Here is a 27973-nt window from a genome sequence, read left to right as displayed (position 1 = left end):
AAACCTCTATACTTAGGGAGCAAAAAGGATATAGGAGGCAACTGAAGAAGTCAGGAGGAGAATGATAGTGGGCAAGGTCACAAAAGCCAAGAAACAAATTTCAGTGTAGAGTGTGGGCTTTAATAATAATAATTATAATGTTAGCTCATATTTATGAAACATTTGCTATATTTTAAACATTTTTCTAAGTTCTTTAGATGCAGTAACATTTAATTTTCAATGTAGCTTATTAGGGTAGGTGCTTTTATTATACTTGTTTTTATAGATGAGGACATTAAAGCTTAGAGAGGTTCATTAACTTTCTGCCCAAAGTTATAGAGCTATTGCATGGCAGTGCAGCCTATGCGCTAACACAGGAATTTGGATCCAGAGCCTACACTTTCAGTCACTATAGTATATTGTCACAATATTATGAAAATGCTGCCAAGGCTGTAAACTGACAAAGAAGCACTTGGATTTGGTGGTCATAAGATGGATTACCTAAATAAACTATTTAACAAACTATTTCAATGGTTTGTATGTTCATTTAGCATCTTTGCTGAGTGCCTGCTATATGTTAGACACTAAGTTAAATGCTGAGTATAGAAATGAGTAAGATTAGGTCTTCATACACAAGGAGGTCACCTTTTTGACTACATATGCTTCTCCCTGAGAGTCTGACTTGTTTTCCCAAACAGGTGCATAAGCATTTTGGGGTGGAAGGGAGGAAGTAGCTAGTAGTGGTTAACCTGCATGTCGTTTGCAAAGGTTTGTCAGGTCGCGTTTGCTACCTCACCTAGGTTGAAAGCAACTGTGCTGGAGTGAGGAGATACATGCCAGATTTGGGGGTTGAGAATATGGGGGTAAGAGAAGTGACCCTGGGTTTGTTAAGAGCTGTCAGGGTGGATGCTTTAAAAGTCAACAGGAGATAAAGTGATTGCCTAGTAGCAGTGAAGGCCCAGGTGAGACTAGGTAGCCTGATCCATCTACATCTTGCAAATTTCTTTAGCTGTGATCTGCCAAGGTGATGAAGGATGGAGGAAGAGGCAGCAGGAGATTGCCTGTGTTGGTATTTTAGTATCCTCAAGGGAGCAGAATTTCATCTGTGTGTTCCTTCTTAGCTTCCCCTGAAAAGATGTAGAGAAGTAAGATGTAGCAGTTGCTGGAAAATGGGTTTGGGATGCCAAATGCAAGTACCACAAAATTTGTAAACTATTTAGTAGTCATGGATCCACTGTTTTTGCATAGAACTGGAAGTGCTACATTTTCTTTTGGGCTTGTGAAAAGGTTTTATTTTTTTTCTCTAATATACAAGAAAATGAATTTTGCTTAAATCTGCTTTCATCCTCTTACTATCAACATGAACTTGAACTATGAACATGTCAACAGAAAGTGGTGAGCGTCTGGGTACATTTTATTTTGAAAAGACTGCAGATAGAGCAATAACTATTGACAAAAGTATGTCCAACTTAGAAATGGGACTGATTTTTACCCAAAAGAATTTCTCAATATACTTCCCTGAAGGTAAATAAAGCAGATATCCAAAAGCTCTAAGTGATATTTCTCTGTCTGAATATCAACATATGTCTCCCTGTCCCAAACTGTGTGTATCTGCAGAAGAGTCCATGGAGCTTAGCCATTGGAAGCCTTTTCCAAAAATAATGTAAACAAAATTCAAATGGTGACTAAAGGACTTGTCACAGCATTTAAATGCTATAATAATGGTAACAGCTCACAACAAGTATACTTACTAAGTATCAGGCATTGTTCCAAGTACTTTATATGCACCATCGTTCCTCATTATACACAGGGGATTCGGCGCATACTCAAGTCTCAGAATCAGCCATGTGGAACCCACTTATATGAAAAGTTGATCTTCCATATACGTGGGCAATACTGTATTTTCAGTCTGCATGTGCTTGAAAAAATTGTGCATCTAAGTGGACCTGCACAGTTCAAACTGGTCTTGTTCAAGGATCAACTGTATTAACCTACTTCATCTTCATAATTACTCTGTAAGGTAGGTACTTCTATTGTATCCATTTCACAGGTGTGAAGATGGAGGTACGGGATGATTGATTATCTTGCCCAAGATCACGGAGCACTCTGGCTCCAAGGTCCTGGCTCTCTGCTACCACACCATAGCTGCCATTCTCTGTTGTGATTTATGGTCGAAAGGACATTGCTTGCAAATTACGCTATACAGTGGAAGGTGTGTTGGAGAAACTCTTAAAAAGAATAAAACATTTCTTTGTGCTTTTGCTACTATCTATTTACCATTCTCTCAATTTCCAGATTTTTTTTCTAAGGGAAATGAAGTGTGATTTGTAGTTAAGTTTTTTGACCCAACTTTTGCAGAGAGAGAGGATAATGCCAGGTCGTAGTTAGAATGCATCAGTTGTTGTTGTTCTTAAGGTACAGGCAGATGGCTGCTCACCCTAAGTTGGAGTCATAATAGATTGGACTTACAAGATATGAAATCCCCTCTTATTCTTTATGCAAGTCAACTTTTCTGTTGTCATGCTTTTAAAGGCCTGAGAATCCCTATTTATGACCTGTTTGGGAGGCTTATGATGTGCATGTCTACCTGAGTTTTGGGGTTTTTCTTCCCAGTCCCACTAGCATATTGGATGGAAATGGAGGTCTTTGAGGGGTCATGGCTGGTCTTTTTCTTTATAGGCAGAAGTGAAAGAGAACTGATACTGCTAGGGAAGATTAATGTCAAGAAATTGACTTGTTTTCAAATAGTCTGACATTCTAAACTAGCAGTTAGAGAGTACCTGTCTCATACAGAACACTCTTCTAAGCTCTGTGGAGGCACATATTAAGGATTAAACAGCAACCAGCACTTACATAAAACCATAGTTTATAACAGGGGTTGACAAGCTATAGCCCACAGGCCAAATCCAGCCCATCACCTGGCTTTATGCTGCCCAAAGCTAAAAATGATTTTTACACTTTTAAACAACTGAAAAAAAATAGTATTTTGCAAAATGTGGGAATTATATGAAATTCCTAATTTAGTGCTCATAAGTAAAATTTTATTGGCACATAGCCCCACTCATTTGTTTATGGATTGTCTGTGGCTGCTTCTGTAATACAATAGCAGAGTTGGATAGTTGCTGTGGAGACCCAATGGCCTATTACAGAAAAAGTTTGCAAACCTCTGTTTTCAGAGTATTTTGATGCACATGTTCCTAGGATCATCTTGACAGTGTGCAGCATAGGTAGGGCAGATATTCTCCTTCCTATTCTATACATGAAAAAGGGAGGTTTAGATAGTGACCCTCCTTAAGTCCCATGACAGGGCCAGAAGTCAGCTCTGGGCCTTTTGCATCTATAATACAGGACTCTGGTTTTTTTCCTCCTCTTTTTTGCTCCATCTACCTAGACATACTTTTATTGTAGCAAAATAAGATACACAGAAAAAGTGAGAAACATTTTAACTGGCATGTTAGTGAGGATTTTTAATGACTAGCGCTTCATTTCCAGGTGTTGACAGGATTTTCCTTTAGTATGACACTGATTCCCAAAATAGAAATTTGAAAACATACTCTATCTCTATCTCTACTTAAATTAATTTGGTTGAAGAGAGATTTCCATTGTTCCCTTGGAAACTGGTTTCTGGTGATATCCTAGCTTCCTGAGGGACTTTTAAAAAATGGTAGTACCTTTTAACAGATGTCCTTGCTAGACTGCCCCTGGGTCTTTGAACATCCATTGGGCGTCATTGGCTACACATCTTAATTTCTGTCTGACAAGTCTTAATCTGTTCCCTGGAAATTTAGTATCACTGCCATCAAGTGGTTCAACTTCTGATTTGTTTGTTTTTACCAGTTAAATTTCTGATAATCTCTAAATGAAACCAGTGTTCCCTTTTTCAGACTGTGCCTATTTCAGGAGGCCGTATATTGGGTAAAACAGACTGGTTTCTTTTGGTAAAGCATTAAAAATATCACCTATTAAAAAATATTTTATGACTTCCTGCTGGGCTGGTTTTAAGTGAAATACGGTGGAGAGATTTATTTACAGTTCTCTCTGTGTGTGTCTTTCTCTTCCCTTTTCTCTAATGAAGCTCAAGGCATCAGGCCGTTTATCAAAGATAATTATACAACAGATGGAGTTTTTCTGATATATAATAGTCTCAAAGTGGAAGATTCTTTCCCATAATGAAGAATGCCCAAACTTTAAATGTCTCTTTTGATTTTAATTTAACGGTGTTTTTTTTCCCCAGTGCATTTATTTATTTATCCTAAAGCTGTTTCTGCAAAGCATGCTGCTTTTATTGTTGCTGTGTTCTGAAAAGATTAATACTTTGTAGTACAGTATGATAATGTACAGTTATATGCTGTATTGAAGTGAAGAGCTATAATTTATCAAAAATCAATGTGTGGGATAATTAAGATAATCTCTGTCAAAACGTAAGACTTGAGCAGTTCAGCAGTGTTTTCTTATAGAAATTATTTCTGTTCTATAATGTCAGCTGGGTAGGAACTTGTCCAAGTACTGCTAGTGTCATCTGACCTTCCAATTGTAGTCAAAATAAGAACCAAATTAAAGCAAAGCCATAATTTTTAAGTTGTTCATTTCCTGGCTTGCTTTTCTTTTTCATAACTTTTAATCCTATTTATAAGTATACAAGTAAAGCATGACTACATTCTCAGTTTTTTAATTACAAAGACACAAGTTTAGATAGAATAGAACATGAAAATATTCTAATGTATCATCAATCACCACCACCCAATTCCTACTTTTTACAGAAATAACCATTGTTTATTCATTTTGGGGTTATATTTTTTCTTTGCAGCTGTGAACATGTTTGCATATAAGATTTTATTTTTATATAAATGAGAGCATCCTATATATATTGTTTTGTAACTTGCTTTTTAATGTATTTTAGAGAGCTTTCCAAGTCCACTCGTGGAGATTCACCTTACTCCTGTATAATATTCCATATTATCCTTACTAGCCTTTTCTTTACTCTTTTCTCTGGAAGCTGTTTCTGATATTTCACAATTATAAGCCATGTCAAGTAACCATTTTTGTACATGGCTAATGGTGCACATGTTATTTTTCCATGGTAAATACAAAGAAGAGAAACTAACAAGTCAGAGAATATATATATATTTTTAAAATTTTGATCTACATGGCAATATTACTCTTTAAAATGACTGAATGACTTTATATTCCTAAGAATGATGTTTGAGAGTGATTGTTTACCACAGCATTACCAACATTAGGTGCGGTTTCTTTGTTTCCTTCTCTTCTTTTTGGTAAGTTGGGCAAAAGAAGAGCTCGTCTTAACTTGTGTTTTCCTGACAGTGAAATTGAGCACAGTTTTATATGTTTATTAGCAATTTATAAGTCTCTAGTGATTTGCCTATCAGTGTTGTTCTTTGCTTATTTATTTTTTATTAGCTATTTTTTTCTTACTGATTTGTAGGCATTCTTTATATGTGTAACAAATTCTGGATAAGTATTTCTTAGATTTATTGCCAGTTTTTTTTGGTATGTTACTTGGCTTTTACTTTTCACTTGGGTGCCTTGTATTCATTAGAATTTTTTAAATTTTAATGTAAATCTGTTGGTCTTTTGTCTTCAGTTTTGTGCCTTTCTTCGAAGGCTGTCTGAATCATAGACAGACATATTTTTCTATATGTTTTTAATACTTTTGTGGTTATCTTTTTCTGTCGTTAGCTCTTGAACCCATCTGGAATTTATTTGGTATTTAAGACACAGGGATTATAACCAGTTATGCAAAAACCATTCATTGAATGGCCCTGGTTTAAAATGCTAATACTATTACATAAACATAGATCTGTTCCTAGACTCTTTGTTTTATTGGTCAACCGGTATATTGCTAAAACTGGCATATAGCATGTATCAGTATCTTCTGATTTGGATTATATTGAATATATAGATTTATTTAAGAATAATTGACATTTTAATAAACTTTTGGGTCTTTTCATCAAGGAATACAGTTTGTCTTCATTTATTCAAACCTTCTTCTGTGTTCTTGACAAGAGAATGTCATCTCTCTGCACAAGTTTAGAGACTAAACTCAAAATTAGCAGATGGTTTATTTTATGCTTCCTTGCTCTATCCCAGAACACCTAGCACACTGCTAGCATAGTACTCAATAAATGCTTAATGATTTAAATATTTAAGAAAAGTTTGTTTTTAATTTTTCTTACTTTCAGAAACCTACTTTTATGTGTTTTGATACATTAAAGGGGCTTCTCATTGCCTGTTCCTGATTTTTGAAGAGCTGCTTAATATTCTTTTACAACTTTCTGTACCATACAGTAATTCTAAGACAAAGCAACTCAAAAAAAGGCAGTGTCCCTACCAAATTTTGAAAATTTGGATGCTTTGTGGTGGTAACAATCGATCTTAGACTTTTGGAATAATGGGCGTCATTTTCTGTTTCTCTCCCTCTCTCTCTTTCTCTCTCTTACTTCTGTACAAATAGGCACTTGCCTGTTGTAAAATAACCATTTTTGCTTGTTGGTATTTATCACCTAAATTTCCCTCTTCAAGATTCCCTTTTGCAAGAGAGAATACTGGCAAGCTTTTAATACTTGTTTTCAAAGGTCCCTTAAGAAGTCTGCAAATCTGAAAGGTTAGTTTCCCAAAAGATTACCTCAGGCACATATGAGATTATACAATTACTGATATTCAAACTAAGTTTTGAAGCAACATCATCACTGTCCCCCCTGCCCCCAGTATGGATTTCTTTAAATGTTCTTATTAAATTAAATGCTCTGTACTTCTCTGTGAAAGTAAAGGTCATAGTAAACAACCACACTTCACACAGCTTTATCTCTTGAACTTGTCATATTTTTATTTTGTCTAGGTACAAGTAATATGTGACACTGCGCTGATTTTAAATTAAATCTAAGCTTTATTTATGACAAAAATGTTTGGCTGCAAAAAAAACATAATGGCATTTATGTGAATGTGTTGAAGTGTAGCCATTTTAAGCTTGCATAAATATATTTAAATTGTGCTTGTGAACTTCTTTTTGAAAATTCACAGCTGCCAATGCCATAACTGTACATTTTGTATTCATGGCCTCTATTACTTTATAAACCAGCTCATTTTTTGATCCATCAGAAGGATAATTCTTTAGATTTAATAAAAACAATAGGATGTGACCTTAACGAGAAATTTTTAAAATTCTAAAATATCAGTATTACCCCTTCACCAGACAATTGAAATTGTGACATTTTCAACTATTAGTTGCAGAGAGAGATCCTATTATTAAGACGTGACAGTGTTCCCTTCTGTCTGTAAAGTAAGAAGGTTGGACTAAGGTAATTTCCATTTAGTGTCACTCATCATATTCCAGCTGTACAGCTAACTATGGGAGAGGTTCAGCAAAGAGGCAGAGGAGAAGGGCACCTGTGTTCCTAGTTGTTTTTACAAGTCCATAGAACAGTACCTATGGCCTGAATAGATGTCTTTTTTCATTTTTTCGGAAGCCTCTTAGGAAGAACATGCACCAGTCACTTCCCTTTCTAAGGAAAGCATTGCAGCCTTCTTTCATTTGCTACTGCAGGCTGAGATTTATGAGAATACTCTTACTAGCTGAACTATGTTTAAAGAAAAATGCTCTTCCAGTGCTGAGTAGTGTCTCCATTAATGTTGTTATGAGAATCATGCTTGTGTTGATGGTAAAATGCAAATGATGCAAATGTAGAAATCGGAGTTGAGCCTTAGTTAAGCCTGTAAATAGTCAAAACTGAAGCCTAAATTGGAGAGGTGACAGCCCTAGATTTTGCATTCATATTAAATATGCTTTGTCACAAGAGAAAAACAAAACTGTGTCTAAAATTAGTACTGGTTTTATTAGCCAGGTGATATTTTGACCTCTAATAAAATGGAGATCATTCTATTTTTATCCCCAGGAGGGTGATGTCTTAGAATGTCACTGTTAATTTCTGTTGGGCTTTATCACATTTTGAAGTATTGGTGGTAAGCGTTTGTCAGCATCTTAACATATGGAAGGCTCTGTTTCAGTCATAGGATTCTAGGTGAGATTATATCTGACAAACTAAAATTGCACATATTTAACTGCTTACTCAGAATACTTTGAGAGTTCCATGAAACATGTTTTTACTCTTCTTACGTAAGTAGCAGAAATGGAATATCTTGATTTGAAATTTTGATTAGTTTATTCCACTATCCCTTGCCTTTATTTACTTAAATATTAACATTTTGTTGAAACTGGGAAAGCCTTTTATTGTTATTTACACTTAATGCCTCAGTTGGTTTCTGTGAGACTAGAAATTAGTTGGCGTGTACGGAGTGTGGGAAAATTGGATCTTATATTAACCTTTAGGTTCACTGGTTCTATACCAGTGGTTCTCAAAACGTGGTCCAAAGACCTATAGAGGTCACCAAGCCCCGCTCACAGCATCCATGAGATCTTTCCTTTTCCAACTCCATGTTTATGTAATAGTGGGCTTTCTTCATATTCATATAAACAACAGATGGAACAGATTAAATACAGATATAGACAAGAAAATCCAGGTATCTTCCTTTAAGCCAGGCCACTCTCACTATTTTTTAAGTTGCAGTTATTTTTCATAAAATAATAAAGTTTTATGTTGACATGTAATTATTTTAATTTTAAATTGAAACATAATTTTTGTCAAGTTATGATTTCAAATGGGATAAATATCACTAGATGTAAGCCACATAAACAAAAGTTTTTTAGTGTCCTCCATAATTTTTAGGTGTTAAAAGTTTTCAAGATGAATAAGTTTGAGGACTGTTGTGCTAGATGAACATGTAAATATGATGAAAATCAATGTTATTAATTGCATTTTTTAATAGATGTGTCTAGTAATTTCTTTTGGTCTGGATCATTTTCTTTTCTTTTTTTGAGACGGAGTCTTGCTCTGTGACCAGGCTGGAGTGCAGTGGCGCAGTCTCGGCTCACTGCAACCTCTGTCTCCTGGGTTCAAGCGATTCTTCCACCTCAGCCTCCCGAGTAGCTGGGACCACAGGCAGGTGCCACCACGCCCGGCTAATTTTTTTTTGTATTTTTAGTAGAGACGGGTTTTCACCATGTTGGCCAGGATGGTCTCGATCTCTTGACCTTGTGATCCACCCGCCTTGGCCTCCCAAAGTGCTGGGATTACAGGCGTGAGCCACTGCGCCCGGCCTTGTATCATTTTCATTCACTAGCAAAAAGCATATTTTTGAACATCTAATGTGCTGGGTTACCAAGATGAATAAGAATGCCCCTGCCCCAAGGCTCATTCCATTAATGCTATTACAGGGTCAGGAAACAGAATTCCATCCCCTGGCCCCAGTCATGATGTCCACTTCTACTCCTTTAAAGAGTCTGTCAGTACTGGGCAAATGGAAAGCATTTCTGATTTCAGTTTGCTCTTACTCTTGTTCCCTGGGGGAAGGTGGTGTGGGTGAATTTTAGTTTTATTTTTGTTGAGCAAATAGCTAATAATAAGCACACATGTACATACCATAATATTTTTAGAGCTGTCCAGCACTGCATAGGCTTACCTCCTTTTATTTCACTCTTGTTTATTATACTTTGCACATAGTATGGTTTTTTAAAAAATGAAGATTTGTGGCAACACTGAATTGAACACATCCATTGGTGCCATCATTTCAACAGCATGTGCTCACTTGCTGTCTCTGTGTCACATTTTGGCAATTCTCACAATATTTCACACATTTTCATTATGAATATTGTATCTGTTGTGGTGCTCTGTGACTAGTGTCACTGTTGTCATTGTTTTTGGGCACCGTAAACTGTATACCCATGTAAGACAGTGAACTTAATCAGTAATGTTGTGTGTGTCCTGACTGTACCTCCAACCATCCATTCCCCCATCTCTCTCCCTCTCATCGGCCCCACCTCCATTCCCTGAGACACAATATTGAAATTAGGTTAGTTAATAACCTTACAGTGGGCTTGAAATGTTCAAGTGAAAGTAAGAGTCACATATCTGTCACTTTAAATCAAAAGCTAGAAATGATTAAGCTTAGTGAGGAAGGCATGTCAAAAGCCAAGATAGACAAAAAGGTAGACCTCTTGCATCAGCTAGTTAGCCAAGTTGTGAATGCAAAGGAAAAGTTCTTGAAGGAAATTTAGTGCTACTCGAGTGAACACACAAATGGTAAGAAAGTCAAATGGCCTTATAGCTGATATGGAGAAAATTTTCATAGTCTAGATAGAAGACCAAACCAGCCACAACATTCCCTTAAGCCAAAGCCTAATCCAGAGCAAGTTTCTAACTTTCTTCAGGTCTATGAAGGCCGAGAGAAGTAAAGAAAGTACAGAAGGAAAGCTTGGAGTTAGCAGAGCTTGGTTCATGAGGCTAAGAAAAGAAACCATCTCTATAAAAGTTCAAGGTGAAGCAGCAATTGCTAATGTAGAAGCTGTAGCAACTTACCAAAAATACCTAACTAAGATCATTAATGAAAGTGACTATACTAAACAGCAGATTTTAAAAATAGATGAAATAACCTTCTATTGGGAGAAGATGCCACATCCAGGACTTTAAGGAGGAAAAGACAGTTCCTGGCTTCAAAGGACAGTATGACCCTCTTGTTAGGGGTTAATGTAGCTGGTGACTTTAAGTGGAAGCCAGTGCTTATTCTTAAGTGCCCTAGGATCTGAAAATCCAGGGCCTAACTCCAATCTGAAAATCCTAGGGCCCTTAAGAATTCTGCTACATCCACTCTGCCTGTGTTCTGTAAATGGAACAAAGCCTGATGACTGCACATCTGTTTATAACATCATTCACTGAATATTTTAAGCCTACTACATAGACCTACAGCTGAGAAAAAAAAAATTCTTTTCTAAATATTACTGCTCATTGACAATACACTTTGTCACCCAAGAGCTCTGATGGAGATGTACAAGGAAATTAATGTTTCCATGCCTGGTAACACAGCATTCATTCTGTAGCCCATGGATTAAGGAGTCATTTTGACTTTTAAGTCTTAATTAAGAGCTACATTTTACATCTGATTCCTCTGGTGGATCTGGCAAAGATAATGATTCCTCTGATGAATACTGATCCCCTCTGATGGATCTGGCAGAATAAATGAAAAACCATCTGGAAAAGGCTTACCATTCTAGATACCAGTAAGACCATTAGTGATTCAGGGGAGAAGGTCAAAATATCAACATTAACAGAAGCTTGGAGGAAGTTAATTCCAGCCCTCATGGATGATTATGAGGGATTCAAGACTTGAGCGGAGGAAATAATTGCAGTTGTGGTGGAAATGGTAAGAGGAGTAGAATTAGAAGTGGAGCCTGATGAGGTGACTAAATTGCTGCAATCTCGATATAAAACTTTAACGGATGAAGAGCTGCTGCTTATGGATAAGCAAGAAAGTGGTTTCTTGAGATGGAATCTACTCCTGGTGAAGCTGCTGTGAGCATTGTTGAAAAGGCAACAAAGGATCTAGAATATTATATAAATTTAGTTGATAAAGGAAGAGCAGAATTTGAGAAGATTGACTCCAATTTTGAAAGAAGTCCTATTGTGAGTAAAATGCTGTCAAACAGCGTTACTACAGAAAAATCTTTTGTGAAAGGAAGAGTCAGTTGATATGGTGGGGTTCATTTTCTTTTTTAAAAAAGTTGCCGCAGCCACCCCATTTTTCAGCAGCTACTACCCTGATCAGTTAGCAGCCATCAACATTGAAGCAAAATCCTTCACTAGCAAAAAGAGTATGAATCACTGAATACTCAGATGGCCATCAGCATTTTTTTAAGAAATAAAGTGTTTTAAAATTAAGGTATGTACATTGTTTTTTAAGACAACATGCTGTTGCACACTTAATAGAATTTACAGCATAGTATAAACATAACTTTTATATGCATTGGGAAGCCAAAAAATTTGTGCAACTCGAACTCTATTGCCCTATTTGCTTTATTGCCGTGGTCTGGAACCAAACCCATAGTATCTCCGAGATATGCCTGTAATTGTGTAGGGGAGTTAAGGTGGACTGGTAATAAGATTTTGTTGAGAAAGAAGCCCTTCTTAACAAAATAGATAAGCTACCAATAGCAACTTCTGACCCACTTTGAAAATTCCCTTCTCATTCCCTTTGAAATCTGGCACTAGACAAGGATGCCCTCTCTCACCACTCCTATTCAATATAGTACTGGAAGTTCTAGCCAGAGCAATCAGGCAAGAAAAAGAAATAAAGGGTATTCAATTAGGAAAGGAGGAAGTCAAATTGTCTCTATTTGCAGATGACATGATTGTATATCTAGAAGACCCCTCATCTCAGCCCAAAAGCTCCTGAAACTGATAAGCAACTTCAGCAAAGTCTCAGGATACAAAATCAATGTGCAAAAATCACAAGCGTTCCTATACACCAATAACAGACTTAAAGAGAGCCAAATCAAGAACGAACTGCCATTCACAATTGCTACAAAGAGAATAAAATACCTAGGAATACAACTAACAAGGAATGTAAAGGACCTCTTCAAGGAGAACTACAAATCACTGCTCAACGAAATAAGAGAGGACACGAACAGATGGAGAAACATTCCATGTTCATGGTTAGGAAGAATTAATATCGTGAAAATGGCCATACTGCCCAAAGTAATGTACAGATTCAATGCTATCCCCATCAAGCTACCAATGACCTTCTTCACAGAACTGGAAAAAACCACCTTAAACTTCATATGGAACCAAAAGAGAGCCCGCATAGCCAAGTCAATTCTAAGCAAAAAGAACAAAGCGGGAGGCATCACACTACCAGACATCAAACTCTACTACAAGGCTACAGTAATCAAAACAGCATGGTACTGGTACCAAAACAGAGATATAGACCAATGGAACAGAACAGAGGCGTCGGAGGCAACACAACATATCTACAACCACCTGATCTTTGACAAACCTGATAAAAACAAGCAATGGGGAAAGGATTCCCTGTTCAATAAGTGGTGTTGGGAAAACTGGCTAGCCATATGCAGAAAGCAGAAACTGGACCCCTTCCTGACACCTTACACTAAAATTGACTCCAGATGGATTAAAGACTTAAACATAAGACCTAACACCATAAAAACACTAGAAGGAAACCTAGGCAAAACCATTCAGGACATAGGCGTAGGCAAGGACTTCATGACCAAAACACCAAAAGCATTGGCAACAAAAGCCAAAATAGACAAATGGGACCTAATCAAACTCCACAGCTTCTGCACAGCAAAAGAAACAGTCAATAGAGTGAATCGGCAACCAACAGAATGGGAAAAAATTTTTGCAGCCTACCCATCTGACAAAGGGCTGATATCCAGAATTTACAACGAGCTAAAAAAGATTTACAAGAAAAAAACAAACAAGCCCATTCAAAAGTGGGCGAAGGACATGAACAGATACTTTACAAAAGAAGACATACATGAGGCCAACAAGCATATGAAAAAATGCTCATCATCACTGGCCATTAGAGAAATGCAAATCAAAACTACATTGAGATACCATCTCACACCAGTTAGAATGGCAATCATTAAAAAATCTGGAGACAACAGATGCTGGAGAGGATGTGGAGAAATAGGAACACTTTTACACTGTTGGTGGGAGTGTAAATTAGTTCAACCATTGTGGAAAACAGTGTGGCGATTCCTCAAGGACCTAGAAATAGAAATTCCATTTGACCCAGCAATCCCATTACTGGGCATATATCCAAAGGATTATAAATCGTTCTACTATAAGGACACATGCACACGAATGTTCATAGCAGCACAGTTTACAATAGCAAAGACCTGGAACCAACCCAAATGCCCATCGATGATAGACTGGACAGGAAAAATGTGGCACATATACACCATGGAATATTATGCAGCCATTAAAAACGAGGAGTTCGCGTCCTTTGTAGGGACATGGATGAACCTGGAAACCATCATTCTCAGCAAACTGACACAAGAACACAAAATCAAACACCACATGTTCTCACTCATAGGCGGGTGTTGAACAAGGAGAACACATGGACACAGGGAGGGGAGCACTATACATGGGGGTCTGTTGTGGGGGAGTGGGGGGGACAGCGGGGGGGTGGGGAATTGGGGAGGGATAGCATGGGGAGAAATGCCAGATATGGGTGAAGGGGAGGAAGGCAGCAAATCACACTGCCACGTATGCACCTAAGCAACAACCTTGCATGTTTTTCACATGTACCCCAAAACCTAAAATGCAATAAAAAAAAAAAAAAAGAAAAAAAAAAGAAAATAATAATAATAATAATAATAATAATAATAAAAAAAAAAAAGAAAATTCCCTTCTCATAAATCCCTAATTTAGATCTAAATAGTGTGAAAGATTGTGTGCTGAGTTAGGATTAGAACTTCTAACTGTGGGAGATTAACACTTAGATTCCATAAAAAGCTTTGTAAATGATTTGATTTGGAAGTTTCATTTGGAGAAATTAGAGGACTGTTATCTGTGTTGAAGAATTTCTTTAGATTCTCACTATATCTTTACATATCCTTGTTTTTAATCGATGGTGCTTTTCAAACTCAATTATATAGACAGATTAGGTGTGTCCTTTGTGATTAAAACAATTCATGAATTGCAGGTTTAGGGTGAGGTTGGAGATTAGAGTTTTCTTTTCTGAAGAGATGACTTTTCTTGTGCATTCTAATATGTACCTGATACTCGTTAAATACTATCAATTCTTTGCTATTTTAAATCTCCATGTGTATATTGAAGGCAAAAGAAGGAATATTTTACTGCTCAGTAAGTATAGATTATTTGAATTTTTTGAAGATAATTTTACATTCTTAACATGGACACATCAGGAAACAGTATAGTTTATTATTTCACTATCTCCATTCCATAGATTTTTTTGAGATTTATTTTGTCCTTTGTTTTGTTTTGTTTTGTTTTCGTTTTTGTTTTTTTAGAAGAAGCCTTATCAAGAAGTTCTTGATAAGATATTCTGAATCTCTCTCTGCCCAGGGAGGCTTAGAAGGAAAAAAAAAAGATATTCTGAATCTCAACAGAGGAGAGAGAATTGTAGCTCTTTAATTTATTGTCCAAAATTGCCTTTAGAACTGTGAACCTGGAACAGTGAGATGCTGCAAAGGTAAACAATGTACAGATTATGATAGAGTGGAATTGACAAGCTGGTTAAAAAAGGATGATGCATTTTTAATTAGCCCACAGTGCCTTTAATTGATAATTAATTAGATACTGTCATATAAATGTCATGTTAATTAAGTAAGAAAATTGAAGTGTTACAAATCTACAGAACGAATGGCTATTTTTTTGTATTAATGTTTTACAGTTACGATGAAAGGACTGTTAGCAGAGTATTTGGTTATTGCACTTCTGGCAATTTTTAGCTGACCAACTATTTGATAGTCTATTTTTTCTCATTGATGTGTTGTTATCTGTGTTGAAGACTTTTAGCACATGATTTAATTGCAGCCAATGAAGGCTAGTGGAACCAGGAGCCAAAAATAACAAGTCATCACAGCTGTTTTATCAAAACTTTTCAGAGTAGATTGTTGATCTCTATTTCAAGGTTAAGAAGTGCTATTTTTCTGTATTTATTCACCTATGGATTTTGAGTGCATGAGAGGCTAAATGCAGCTATCCTCCAAACTCCTATTCTTGACTTCCTCCTTAAGTTGTAGTCTTCAACTAGCTGATGGGATTGACTACCACATGAGTAGGTAGCCCTGGGTTTGTTGACATGTTCAATAACTCTGTAGGAGACAGGAAAAATATAAGAATTCTGGTACTTCACTTTGAAATGTGTGTGTTGATATTTAATGGGGTATCTTTATTTAGTCCTGTTTTCACAGGTTACAGTGAAGTGAGTATGCAGATTTGGCCCATGTCTTCAACTTTATAGGACTGAAGTCAGTACTATTTCCCCAGGAAAATCTACTACCCTGTTGGAAATGCTGTAACAATTTCCACTTGTTGGGGATACAGCTGAAGAATATAGATTCATGGCTTTCATGTAGAATTGCAAATGTGATCCATAGTGCTGCATTATGTATGCCACCTTTAATACAAGAATAGAAACATCCCTAGAAGAAAAAGTAGAATAGTCACTCTTCTCTAGTCACAAACCACAGTTACCAGAGGCTTTATTCACTTGCAAACTCCAGACTTTAAATTGTGGAAACTTGACGTCTTTTAAGGAAAAAGTCCTCTTAATGTAATATCAAATGCAAAATGCTAGTCTGTTACTAAATATCTCTGGATAATGAAGAAGCTTGAAAAAATTTGGTTATTTAATTTGCTTTAGCAAAAGAAAGCAAAAAGCATTTGTGATGATTGCCTTAAAGTTGCTTCAGGTTGGTTAATCTTGATATCATCTGGCTCAGAATCCCAAGAACCTGTCATACTAGGCAAGGAACGTTGTGATTGTTTTAAACATTAATAAACCCAGACTTGTTTTTCCAAATTCATTTGCCACTAACACAGGCTGGAAGATAATGATTTGAATTGTTCTGTGCTTAGAAATGCATTTATTGTCCCAACCTCAGTCCCATTCAACACACACACATACACACTACATTCTTCTATAGAACCCACCGTCACGAAGAGGCGTTCTCACCTTGTTCTTTAGTTACTAGCTCTGTCTACACTGTTGCTTGTAAAGAAGAAGAAAAGTAAAAAGTGGGAGCCAAGTTTACAGTGATTTATGGGGACTTAGGCCAGCCACACTCTCAGGCATTAGAAAGCCCAGAAAGGAACTTTGACCCTTACTGTCAACTCTCAAAACTATTTTGTTTGCTGTAACCATATGTTACTCATGTTATATTTTTATTGTTGTGGACAGAACCCTGAAAAGGTTTTTCCTTGAGTGGCCCTTAATTTCCTGCATTGATTTTAACACAGTTAATATTTGGAATTACCTGTAATTGCATAAGGGTAGATACTATAATTTCCTGTGGCTGCTCCTTTTATTTGAGAGTCTAGTTTTGGATGACAGCACAATTAGTGTAGAATATATGTACAGTGCTGATATGCTCCTGTTCTGGATTTTAAAGTGTTTCATAGGTTGTAGTTTGCCAGACCAAATTTAACTCTTAAGTTCTCTGTTTATAACATTGCCCAATTATCAAAGCTGGGATATATTATCACTGCCAGTTACTCTTGCTATCAATTTGTCTTGGCTCAACTATGGTTCCATTTGTACTTTACTGTAATGTAGTGAATACATTGGATTGGGTTGTTAGTTTAACAAGCTCTCTGGAGAACACTTTCATGATGATGCATGTTGAGATATGCTGGGCAGCCTTAAAGTTATTTGCAAAGACCTATAGAAATTTATTCACTAGAAATTTTTAAAATAATAAACTCTCAGACTAAAGATAAGGTAAAGATTCTCTTGCTTGATAATCATCTAGAACATTTGTAAACATGGGGTTTTAATTCATGAGTATCAGCCAGATTTCTTTAGGGGTTTTGATTTGACAGTTTCTCTTTTCTCATATAATTCTACTGGATGGATTATTTTATGTCCTTTAAGAAAAGTATTTTGTTAGTTAAGCTGTTACTGACTCTTGTGCACCGTGCAGCTCACAGTGTTGTGGGAACTCAGTGATCTTGGCCAGATACCAAGTTAGGGATAATCAGAAACTAGAACTGACTAGATTGTTAATATTTACATTGTGCTCAGCTGGTTTAGAAAAGTACACTAATTTGCTCCTATGTCCACCCCAATCTAATACATCAAAATTTCCAGAGTCAGGGCTTGGAAACCTATGTTTTAAAAAATGATCCCCAGGACTTTCTGGATGTTGGGAATATTCTAATATTTTGATCTGTGGTCGTTACACAGCATATAAGTGTTAAAATCCCTCGGGATGTGCATTTAAGACCTATACACATCATTCTCTTACTGCATTCTCTCAAATGTTACACCCCAATTTAAAAAGTTCCTCAAAAAAACAAACATCACATGTTCTCACTCATAAGTGGGAGTTGAACAATGAAAACACATGGACACAGGGAGGGGAACATCACACACCAGGGCCTCTCAGGGAGTGGGGGGCTGGGGAAGGGATACCATTAGGAGAAATACCTAATGTAGATGATGGGTGGTGCAGCAGACCACTATGGCACGTGTATATCTATGTAACCTGCACGTTCTGCACGTGTACCCCAGAACTTAAAATAAATATATATATACTTATAATATATAAAAATCTGTTACTCTTCTGATTAGATTAAATAGCTTGCGGTAGTCACCTGATGAATGTTATTAAGCACTCACTGTCTTCATAGTCATGACCCAGTAGTAGATAACAGTGTGATTCTTGGTCCTTGGGAGCATAAAATCAAGTGGAAGAGAAAATGATAATAATACATAATATAAAGGTTTATGGTTTATGATACCTTGCTATACAGATGATTAAATTCCGTTTTTTTGTTTGTTTTGTTAAACTGAGGATGACTTATTCAAGATTACTCAGCAAGTAGGGAGTAGTTGTCAGACTTCCCTACTTGAAGAGTCTGTTTGAATGTAGTCTTCTAAAAAGCCTATACTTTTCCAGAAATAAGTCTTCAGCTAACAAAAACAAAGAACCCTTACATGGAAGCAGAAGTTACAGCATTTTAAGGAGCTATAGAAGCCAGTGCCCAGAGGGTTTTTGAGGATGTTGAGGCTGTGTTAGCTTTGCATGTGCCTCATTGTCTCTTCATGTCATAGTTTCCCTATTTTCATGTCACAGTTTCCCATTTGAACCTCTGGAATTTTAGTTCATTATGCTTTTTGTGGCGAATGTGATGTTTACAGAAAAATTTTCAATTGATATACTCTGCTCTCTGGTCTGACTTTTGAAACTCTACAATTTATTCTTGACTCATTTTCAAATTCTTGCATTTCCAAGTAATACAAGCCAGTGATGAATGTTCTCCTTCCTGATTACATATAGCATATGTTCCATATGTTTTGGCACTCCACCACTTTCCATCTAGTTATTTATTGATGTCATGTATTGTTCTTTATGTACATAAGTTTTGTTTTTTTAAGAAAGATGTTGATGATCTCCCTGACTGTGGGACTAAGCTGTGGTGACACATAGTAGGTATTTGCTAAGTGTTCTTTGAAATCAACAATGCATGCACTTGGTTTTTCCTCTCTTTTAAAATTTTACTCTGTGTCTTCTTACACCCACTAAGGATTGTTGTTGTTATGGCCTTGTTATACTAAAGAGTAAGCGAAGAGTGAACTCCTTAGATGAGCTCTCCAAGTCCTTAAACCCATGAATCTCGGCAGCACGTGCTCTGGGAACAGGTCTCAGAGCTCTTTGATCTTTCCCTCCTTTTCAGTGAGTAACTTAAATGATACAAAGTCTTGTTGTAGGAAATACATGACTCTACCAAGTAACCATATTTTCCTTCTGCTAGTTACAGTCACCTGGAGACCCTTTTTAAAATAAATGTGTAACATTTGCCTGTGTGTTCTATTCCTTTATGATCACCATTGCCCCTCCTAGGGCATGTCAGTGGGGAGTGTTGGGGTATGTATCAATATCAACTTCGGATTGTGCTGAAGATCTTAATTTTACAGAATGAAATTATTGATTTTCAAGCCTTCACTCACCCAGCAACTATGTCTCTTGCATACTCTTGAATTATGCCTATGCATCAGATCTCTGGGCCCGCCAAGATTCCATAAAGGGCCTCTTCATATCATATTTCTTATAATGAAACTAGATATTCTTCCTTGGTCAGCAATGCTTTCTTTGTATATGAAAATGTTCCTTATTTCTTCTGACAACCAGTTTATTGTTTCTTAAGGACCCTCCCGCTTCTTATTAAGTAAGGCTAGTTTTTCAATAAATTCCAAGGTAGAGTGACTGCTGAGACACCTCCTGCTCGTCATTCTATGGAAGAACGCACCTCCCAAACTTGTGGGTAATTTCCTCTCACCTAGATCTGAATTCTAATTAAATTTTTATTCTTCAACTTGTTGTTATGTGAGACTTTTTTTTTTTTTTATGAAAAGCATGTTGTAATGTAGAAAGACTATGCATCTCTGTAGACTAAATTGCTGAACTAAAATTAGGTCCTTAGAATTAAACCACCACCACCACCACCACTGTCTTTCCTACTACTTCTCCTCATGTATATTTGTAGACTGATCTTTTCCTTTTTAAGTTTCTCTTTACTCAAGAAAGCAGCTATATGGTCACGTAAAGGATGTGTCCTGACTGATGCACCTGCCTTTCTGTTTCTAGGTGGGCCATGCACAGACACAGCTCATGTCTCATTAATCACACCAACAAAAAGATCCTGTGGTACAGGTATGTACGTCTTTCTTATGTGAATTTGTCCTTATTTGAATTCTTCACAGAAATCAGCAGCTGGTTCTAGCTTGGTGTGCTTGTCAGGGTCCTCTCGTTTCTTCCATCAATTATGAGGTGATATATGTGCTTATTATTGACAGTGGAGTGTCAGCAAAGGTCAGAGTGATGTTCTTGGAGGGTCAGAGTGATGTTCTTGGAGAGTCAGATGGACTGAGGAAATGCTGGCAGCTAGATCCAAGACGGTGGACATCAAAATACACATACTTTCTAATATCTGAAGAGCGTTATTAAGACTTAACAGAAATGCAGATCATTGCCCAGTTTTAACATGTAGCTAATCTGAGGGCCAGGGTTGAAATTTTAGTGAAAGAAGTTTTATGTAGGAAATCAGTGTTTTAATTGACTATCGTAATATTCTAGTATCTTTGGAAAATTATTTTCTGTCATTTGATTTAAGCCATGGGTATACTGAGATTTCTCTTTTTAGATGCACAGAGTCCCAAAAACATCTTTGTGCATCTGTGACATTTTTATTAAACGTGAAGTCATGAATCTTGTGGCTTTCTAAAGAGCAGTAAAAATACCCATTGTTCCCTTTGCCTATAGCTTAATTTATTTTAAGCAATATTTGCCTTTTCTAATAATTGTGTCTGCTATTTAACATATCTCAAGGATTGTATTTGGAAGAGTCAAAATAATTATATTGTTTTTCTAAAGGTCACGTCAGAGTATTTTTCATAACTAAACCCTGTAACTCCCCAGCAGAAATAACACAGACTATTTCCATGTACAAACTTACACTGAAACCTCAGCTCCTTTTAATGTTCGTAGTTTGATACTAGACCTCAGTCAGGTCCATGTTTGCATAGTTTCAAAGTAACATCCAGACACTGAACTCTAAACTTAATTATACTCTTCTCTTCCAGATGACCAGCTTTGAGACAGGGTGGTGGATGTGAGATAGTCTTTTCATGCTGTTATCCCTCCTATGCCCAGTTCCCAAGCTCCACTAGGTAGAGTAGGTTTCTCTATTTTATTGAGATAGAGGTAGACCATCCTGATTTTAGCCAGTGGGAAGTCAGAGAGCCAACCACCTGCCCACTCCAGCCAGAAGCTTGAAAACATTCGGAGTCCTTTGATTTGCAGTCCAGCACTTCAGGTGCATCAGTACTTTAATTCTTTTGTCTTTCCTTCCAACGTTGGCCCTCAGAGAAGGGTTTACTGTTAGCACTACCGCCATGTTCAGGTAGCAGTCCAGGAGTTGAACCTTGAACACACTGGGTCATCCTGAGAGGTTTGGGAAAGAGACTCACCTACTCAGATGCTGAAACTAGCAGGAAACTCTGGTGAATATCATGTTTTTGTGTCCATCTTTTAGGTAGACCTATTTTCTCCTCTGTGATCCTATACTATTTTGTGTTCCTAAAACTAATAATGATATTTATTATATGCTTATTACATTGCCAGGCACTACTCAATATACTTTATATACATAGTGATTTAATCTTCAGAACAGTTCTGCAAGATAGTTATTATTATTCCTCTTTTACAGATGAAAAAAATGTGGGCACTCAGAAACTTAAGTATATTTTCTGAGGTAATACTGCTAGTAAGTGATGGAGCCAAGACTTGGACACGGATCCTTTTTTTTTTTTCCTTGAGACAGAGTCTCACTCTATTGCCAGGCTGGAGTGCAGTGGTGCAATCTCGGCTCACTGCAGCTTCCATTTTCTGGTTTCAGGCGATTCTCCTGCCTCAGCCTCCTGAGTAGCTAGGACTACAGGCACGCACCACCACGCTCAGCTAATTGTTTTTGTATTTTTAGTAGAGACGGGGTTTCACCATGTTGGCCAGGAAGGTCTCTGTCCCTTGACCTTGTGATCTGCCCTCCTTGGCCTCCCAGAGTGCTGGGATTACAGGTTTGAGCCACCGCGCCTGGCCAGACATGGATCTTTAAGACACTAAAGCCTACATTGTTTTCCCCTATATCATGCTACTACTTTTCACGTTTTATTGTAATTGCTTCTTCTCCTAACCAGACTGTGGAAAAGCAGACTGTTGAATGAAATACGGAAAAAATGAAATGTACATTTGGAAATAGAGCATGTAGTAAACTAGTTTGAAAATGCGAGTTCTCAAATCACATCTGGTTTCAGATCTAAGCTTAGCTGCTGAGAAGTTGTGATTTTAAGTAAATAAGTTAACATCTCAAAATTTTGTTCTTCACTTATAAAATGGGATGATAAATCTCTCAGGTTTGATGTAAGAGAAAAAGAAGGCCAGACATGGTGGCTCACGCCTGTAATCCCAGCACTTTGGGAGGCTGAGACGGGTAGATCACGAGGTCAAGAGATCGAGACCATTCTGGCCAATATGGTGAAACCCTGTCTCTACTAAAAATGCAAAAATTAGCCAGGTGTGGTGGCACATACCTGTAGTCCCAGCTACTCAGGAGGCTGAGGCAGGAGAATCAATTGAACCTGGGAGGCGGAGGTTGCAGTGAGCCTAGATCACATCACTGTACTCCAGCCTGGTGACAGAGTGAGACTCCGTCTCAAAAAAGAAGAAAAGAATACACTCACATAGTAGACATTCAGTTTTTGGTAGCTTCCATTGTCTTAATGAAGATTATGTCTTTATAGTGAGCACCTGTCAGATGGTGTTGATAAATACATCAACAGATTAAGCAGAAGGAAGAGTAAAGCAGTAGTACTGGCATTCTTTGTTGTACTCAGTTTTATTAACTGAATTTATATTGATCACATTCTTTGTTACGTGTCAGTATTTTAGTAGCAATTGAAGGTGGTAATATTTTTAGATCTCTGTTAATGAGATGATAAGCATTGAGTTCTCAGGCTTACCTTTGTAGGCCTTCATTAGGTGAATACATACCTCTTAACTAGAAAAAGATTGAGAATTTCTGGCTTGGAAGGAAATTAATGCAATGTCCAGGTCATCTCCTAAACCACCTGAAGGAAAGTTGAGATTTCTCAGCATGGACATTAAAGGTCATCAAGTTAAGCCAGCTGTACTACTTTTCAAGAATTCTATTCTGTTCCCTCTTAGGCTGGCCAGACTGCCTAAGCCTTAAATATTGGCCCTGACTCTCAAGGACAGAACTTCCTAATTTTGAGAAGTAAATTAAATGATTTATTTTGAGAACCACAGGTTGACTGTCTTTGTCTCCATCTTTCTCCATTCTCTGTTAGAGAAAGATGGAGGTTGCCTGTGGTAGAGATTTTGATCATTTTTCTTTCAAACTACCAATTGTTGTTGTTGCTTTGCTGGAATGTTCCTTGTAGCCTTTATGTCTAGGTTCTTCAAATGAGGATTCATGTCTGTGACATGTGTTGTACAGTGATTCTATGAGGGGGGTCTCCCAAAGATCTCCCAGACAGAAACCACATGGGCCTTCAGGCACAGGTGGTCAGTAAATAAATACTTTACAATCATGTCATTTCTTAGGAGCTGCAGAGTGGGACCTTAAGTGAGATCTTACCTACCTCCTCCCAGCCAGTCTATCCATACAAAGTTGGACCTAAAGCAGCCTTGAACTTAGTAATGATGTGTGTTAGAAAAAGGATACTGAGATTAGACTAAGGTGGTTCTTTAACTCAGCATTTTCTGACAAAGGGCACACAATGTACTGTCTGAGGTGTGGGGAGAAAACAGCAAAAGCTCAGCCTTAATTTATATTTTGCAAATTCACTTTAGTGTGTGTGTATGTGTGTGTGTACATACATGAACTTTATTTTTGTCACTTTTTTAATTGTTTAATAGAAAACAGCAAAAGCTCAGCCTTAATTTATATTTTGCAAATTCACTTGATTGTGTGTGTGTTCATACATATACTTTATTTTTATCATTTTTTTATTTTTTAATAGCAACAAATTCACTTTATTATGTGTGTGTGTTCATACATATACTTTATTTTTATTATTTTTCAAATTTTTTAATACAGACAAGGTCTTATTATTGCCCAGGCTGGTCTCAAACTCCTAAGCTCAGGTAGTCTTCTTGCCTTGGCCTCCCACAGTGCTGGGATTACAGGCATGAGCCACTGTGCTCAGCCCATACATATAGTTTATAAACAGCAAATACACACACAAATATATACATATTAAAGGTACATGGCCAGTTATTTTAGATAGGACTATGCAGTTTTAAAAGGTTAATGACTTCTTCAGTAAACATTATTTTCTTCTGGGAACTTTGAAAATTAGCTCTAAGGATTAGCATTAGACCCATCATTATGTGGTCTAGTAAGTGAAGACCTCAGTGGTTGATTAATCAGTCAACATTTGTATTTCAAGCAACTACTGTTTTGATCAGATAAAGGGTATTGTCATAATTTAGAGGTGGACATCAGGGTAGAGTGGTTGGTCTACAAAACGAGAGAGGCAAGTCTTTTTAAAAAACTGTTTTGTAATCACTGTAAGTCTAAGAAGCAGATTGCAAAAAGTAGCTGTAGTATCAAATGAAAGATAGTTTGTCTTTGTGAGCTAGATGGGAAAGACTTTTCTTTAGATGCTGGCTTTTAGCCACACAGAACTATTAACAGTTAAACTCATTGTAATCTTTAGATTAAAAAAAAAAAAGGCAACACCATGATCATTTTTGTATTTAAACAGAAATTAAATGAAGGGTGTGTAGTTATCCTCACTCTACCCCACCCTCACCATCTCTGTAGAGTTCTAGGATGTCCACAGTCAACAGAGTTTAAAAGTACTGCCAAGTCCTAGGTTGCTTTTGGTTAGAATGTGTGAATTAAAGCACATCACACCTTCAGATTACCAGACAGAGTTTACATTTCTTCAGAGAGCTTAGAATGTGTTCCACGTGTTCCCTTGTTAATTCTCACAACATTCCTGCCAAGAACAAGTATTTTGTGAAGGAAAGAGATCACTTTCCTTGGCAACAAACCACCAGAAGATTCCCTTTTGTCCTTCATCTGTTTTAATTGTCAAGTTGTACCTTCAGCTAATAAAATATTGTAACCGGAGTTATAGTCATCTCCTTGTATTTGGAAGGTATTTGGCTATTTAACTGGCTATCTTCATGACATTATATTTTTGTGTTTAAAGTGGGCACAGATTCAATGAAATCTCTATCAAAATACCAATGACATTCTTTGCTGAAATAGAAAAAAATCCTAAAATTTATATGGAACAACAAAAGACCCATAATAGCCAATGCTATAATAAGCAAAAAGAAGAAAACTGGAGGAATCACATTACCTGACTTCAATTTATACTACAGCGCTATACTCACCAAAACACTCTGATACTGGCATAAAAACAGATACATAGACCAATGGAACAAAATAAGAGAACCCAGAAACAAATCCACACACCTACTGTGAACTCATTTTTGACAAAGGTGCCGGGAAAATACACTGAAGAACAGAGTCTCTTCAATAAATGGTGCTGGGAAAACGGATATTCATGTGCAGAAAATGAAACTAGGCCTCTGTCTCTCTCCACATACAAAAATAAAATCAAAGCGGATTAAAGACTTAAATCTCAGACCTCAAACTATGAAACTACTATAAGAAAACATTGTGAAAAATATCCAGGACATTGATCTGGGCAAAAATTTCTTGAGCAGTACCCCACAAGCACAGGCAACCGAAGCAAAAATGGATTGTGTTAAACAGCTTCTGCACGGTAAAGAATACAGCTAACAAAGTGAGGAGACAACCCAGAGAATGGGAGTAAGCATTTGCAAACTACTCATATGACAAAGGATTAATAACCAGAATATATAAGGAGTTCCAATTGCTCAATAGGAAAAAAATCTAATAATTCAATCAAACAAATGGAGAAAAGATTAAATAGACATTTCTCAAAAGACCTACGAATGGCAAACATACAAAAAGTTGCTCAACATCATTGATCTTCAGAGAACTACAAATCAGAACTACAGTGAGCTATCTCACCCCAGTTAAAATGGCTTATATTCAAAAGACAGGCAATAACAGGTCCTGATAAGGATGTGAAGAAAAGGAAACCCTTGTACACTGTTGGTGGGAATGTAAATTATTACAACCACTATGGAGAACAGTTTGGAGGTTTCTCAACAAAACTAAAAATTGAGCTCCCATATGATCCAGCCATCCCACTGCTGGGTATATATCCAAAAGAAAGAAATCCGTATATTGAAGCAGTATCCACGCTCCTGTATTTATCATAGCACTGTTCATGATAGCTAAGAATGTTTCCAGCAAGAAATGTTTCCTTGCTGTTACGTAACTGAGAAATGTATATGGGATTTTTAGAACTGATTCAGAAGCTAAAGCATGTTGGTATTAAGTCACAAGTGACCCTGAAAAGCTTAGTAATACCTACACTTGTGTGTTTTATCTCCTGGTAGAGTCAGTATTCATGGAATCAATATTCATTGGGAGCAACCCTAAGTATTTACCAACAGATGAATGGATAAAGAAAATGTGTCTTGCACACAATGGAGTACTATTCAGCCATAAAAAAGAATGAGATCCAGTCATTCTTTTTTTTTATCTATTCCATCATTTGCAACAGCATGGATGGAACTGGAGGTCATTATGTTAAGTGAAATAAGCCAGACACAGAAGGACAAACATTATATGTTCTCTCTTATTTGTGGGATCTAAAAATCAAAATAATTGAACTCTTGGGCATAGAGAGTAGAAGGCTGGTTACCAGAGGCTGTGAAGGGTACTGAATAGTTGGGGAAGGAGGTGGGGATGGTGGATGGGTCCCGAAAAAAATAGAGTGAGTAAGATTCACTATGTGATAGCACAACAGGGTGACTATAGTCAATAATAACCTAATTGCACATTTTTAGATAACTTAAAGAGTGTAATTGTATTGCTTGTAACTCAAAGGATAAATGCTTGAGGGGATGGATACCCCATTCTCCATGATGTGCTTATTTCACATTGCATGCCTGTATCAACGCATCTCATGTATCTCATAATAATACACCTATTATGAACCCACAAATTTTTTTAAAAAAATTTTAAAGCTGTTGTAAAAAAAGGATCTTGTGGGAAAGGAGGGAAATTCGTTGCCTTTTATTAGGATTTCTTAAAGACATACTGTGTGACCTATTAAAATAAGACATTTGCAGGTTTATGGCAAAATATTTTATATTTCTTTTATTACCATTTCCTATTTATGAACCTTAAAATTTGAGCTGTAATGGAATAGATAGGACCAGGTCTAGCCTTAAATTTACTTGGAGAAACAGTCTCTCCAGCGGGATTCTTGACCAGTGGAGGGCTGGCTCCTCTGGTGGGGTAGGCATCATTTAAGTGGGACATTGACTAGCTGTTAGCCTTAGGTTGACTATATCAAGGGATAGATATTTTAGCCTATGAAAAAAGGGCTCCAGCCTTAGTTGCACACTCATATGAGGCTTTAGTTTTTCCTTTTCATTTTATAGTCCTTTTATTTCTGAAGTTAAAATAAGATTCATAGGCAAGTTTGCAGACTTGACAGTATTGTCAGCAGACTTTTGCTCTTCTCTATCTATAGTCACTTTTACTCTTCCTCCAGCACATATGTTGAGTAGATAATATTCTCTCTGATAGACTTGGAAAAGGATGGTTAAAACATGCTGTGTATATGTTTAAAATGTGATTATAATTAGTAGAGCAGCAAATAAAATAACTATTTGTGAGGCCATAAGGGAGCTGTAGAACTGTCTGAGATTAAAGCAGATGGGACTAGGAACTGTCCC

At 36.9% G+C, this 27973-nt stretch overlaps 1 protein-coding gene across 2 annotated transcripts in view; it reads left to right on the top strand.

Annotated features, from left to right (window-relative positions):
* Positions 1-27973, top strand: part of ZFAND3 (zinc finger AN1-type containing 3) — a 336913-nt gene that overhangs the window by 249230 nt on the left and 59710 nt on the right. Inside the window, exon 4 of one of the 2 annotated variants that reach the window (XM_021665508.2) lies at positions 20183-20248. The exons of the other annotated variant lie outside the window; for it this stretch is intronic. Coding sequence (XP_021521183.1) covers positions 20183-20248 — 66 coding nt within the window. The remainder of the gene's footprint in view (positions 1-20182; positions 20249-27973) is intronic. 2 annotated transcript variants of the gene reach the window in all.

This window comes from Aotus nancymaae, unplaced genomic scaffold (assembly GCF_030222135.1).
Source record: "Aotus nancymaae isolate 86718 unplaced genomic scaffold, 86718_ANA_hifiasm-v0.15.2.pri h1tg000040l, whole genome shotgun sequence".
Lineage (NCBI taxonomy): Eukaryota > Metazoa > Chordata > Mammalia > Primates > Aotidae > Aotus > Aotus nancymaae.
This window is presented reverse-complemented; position numbering and strand designations above follow the sequence as displayed.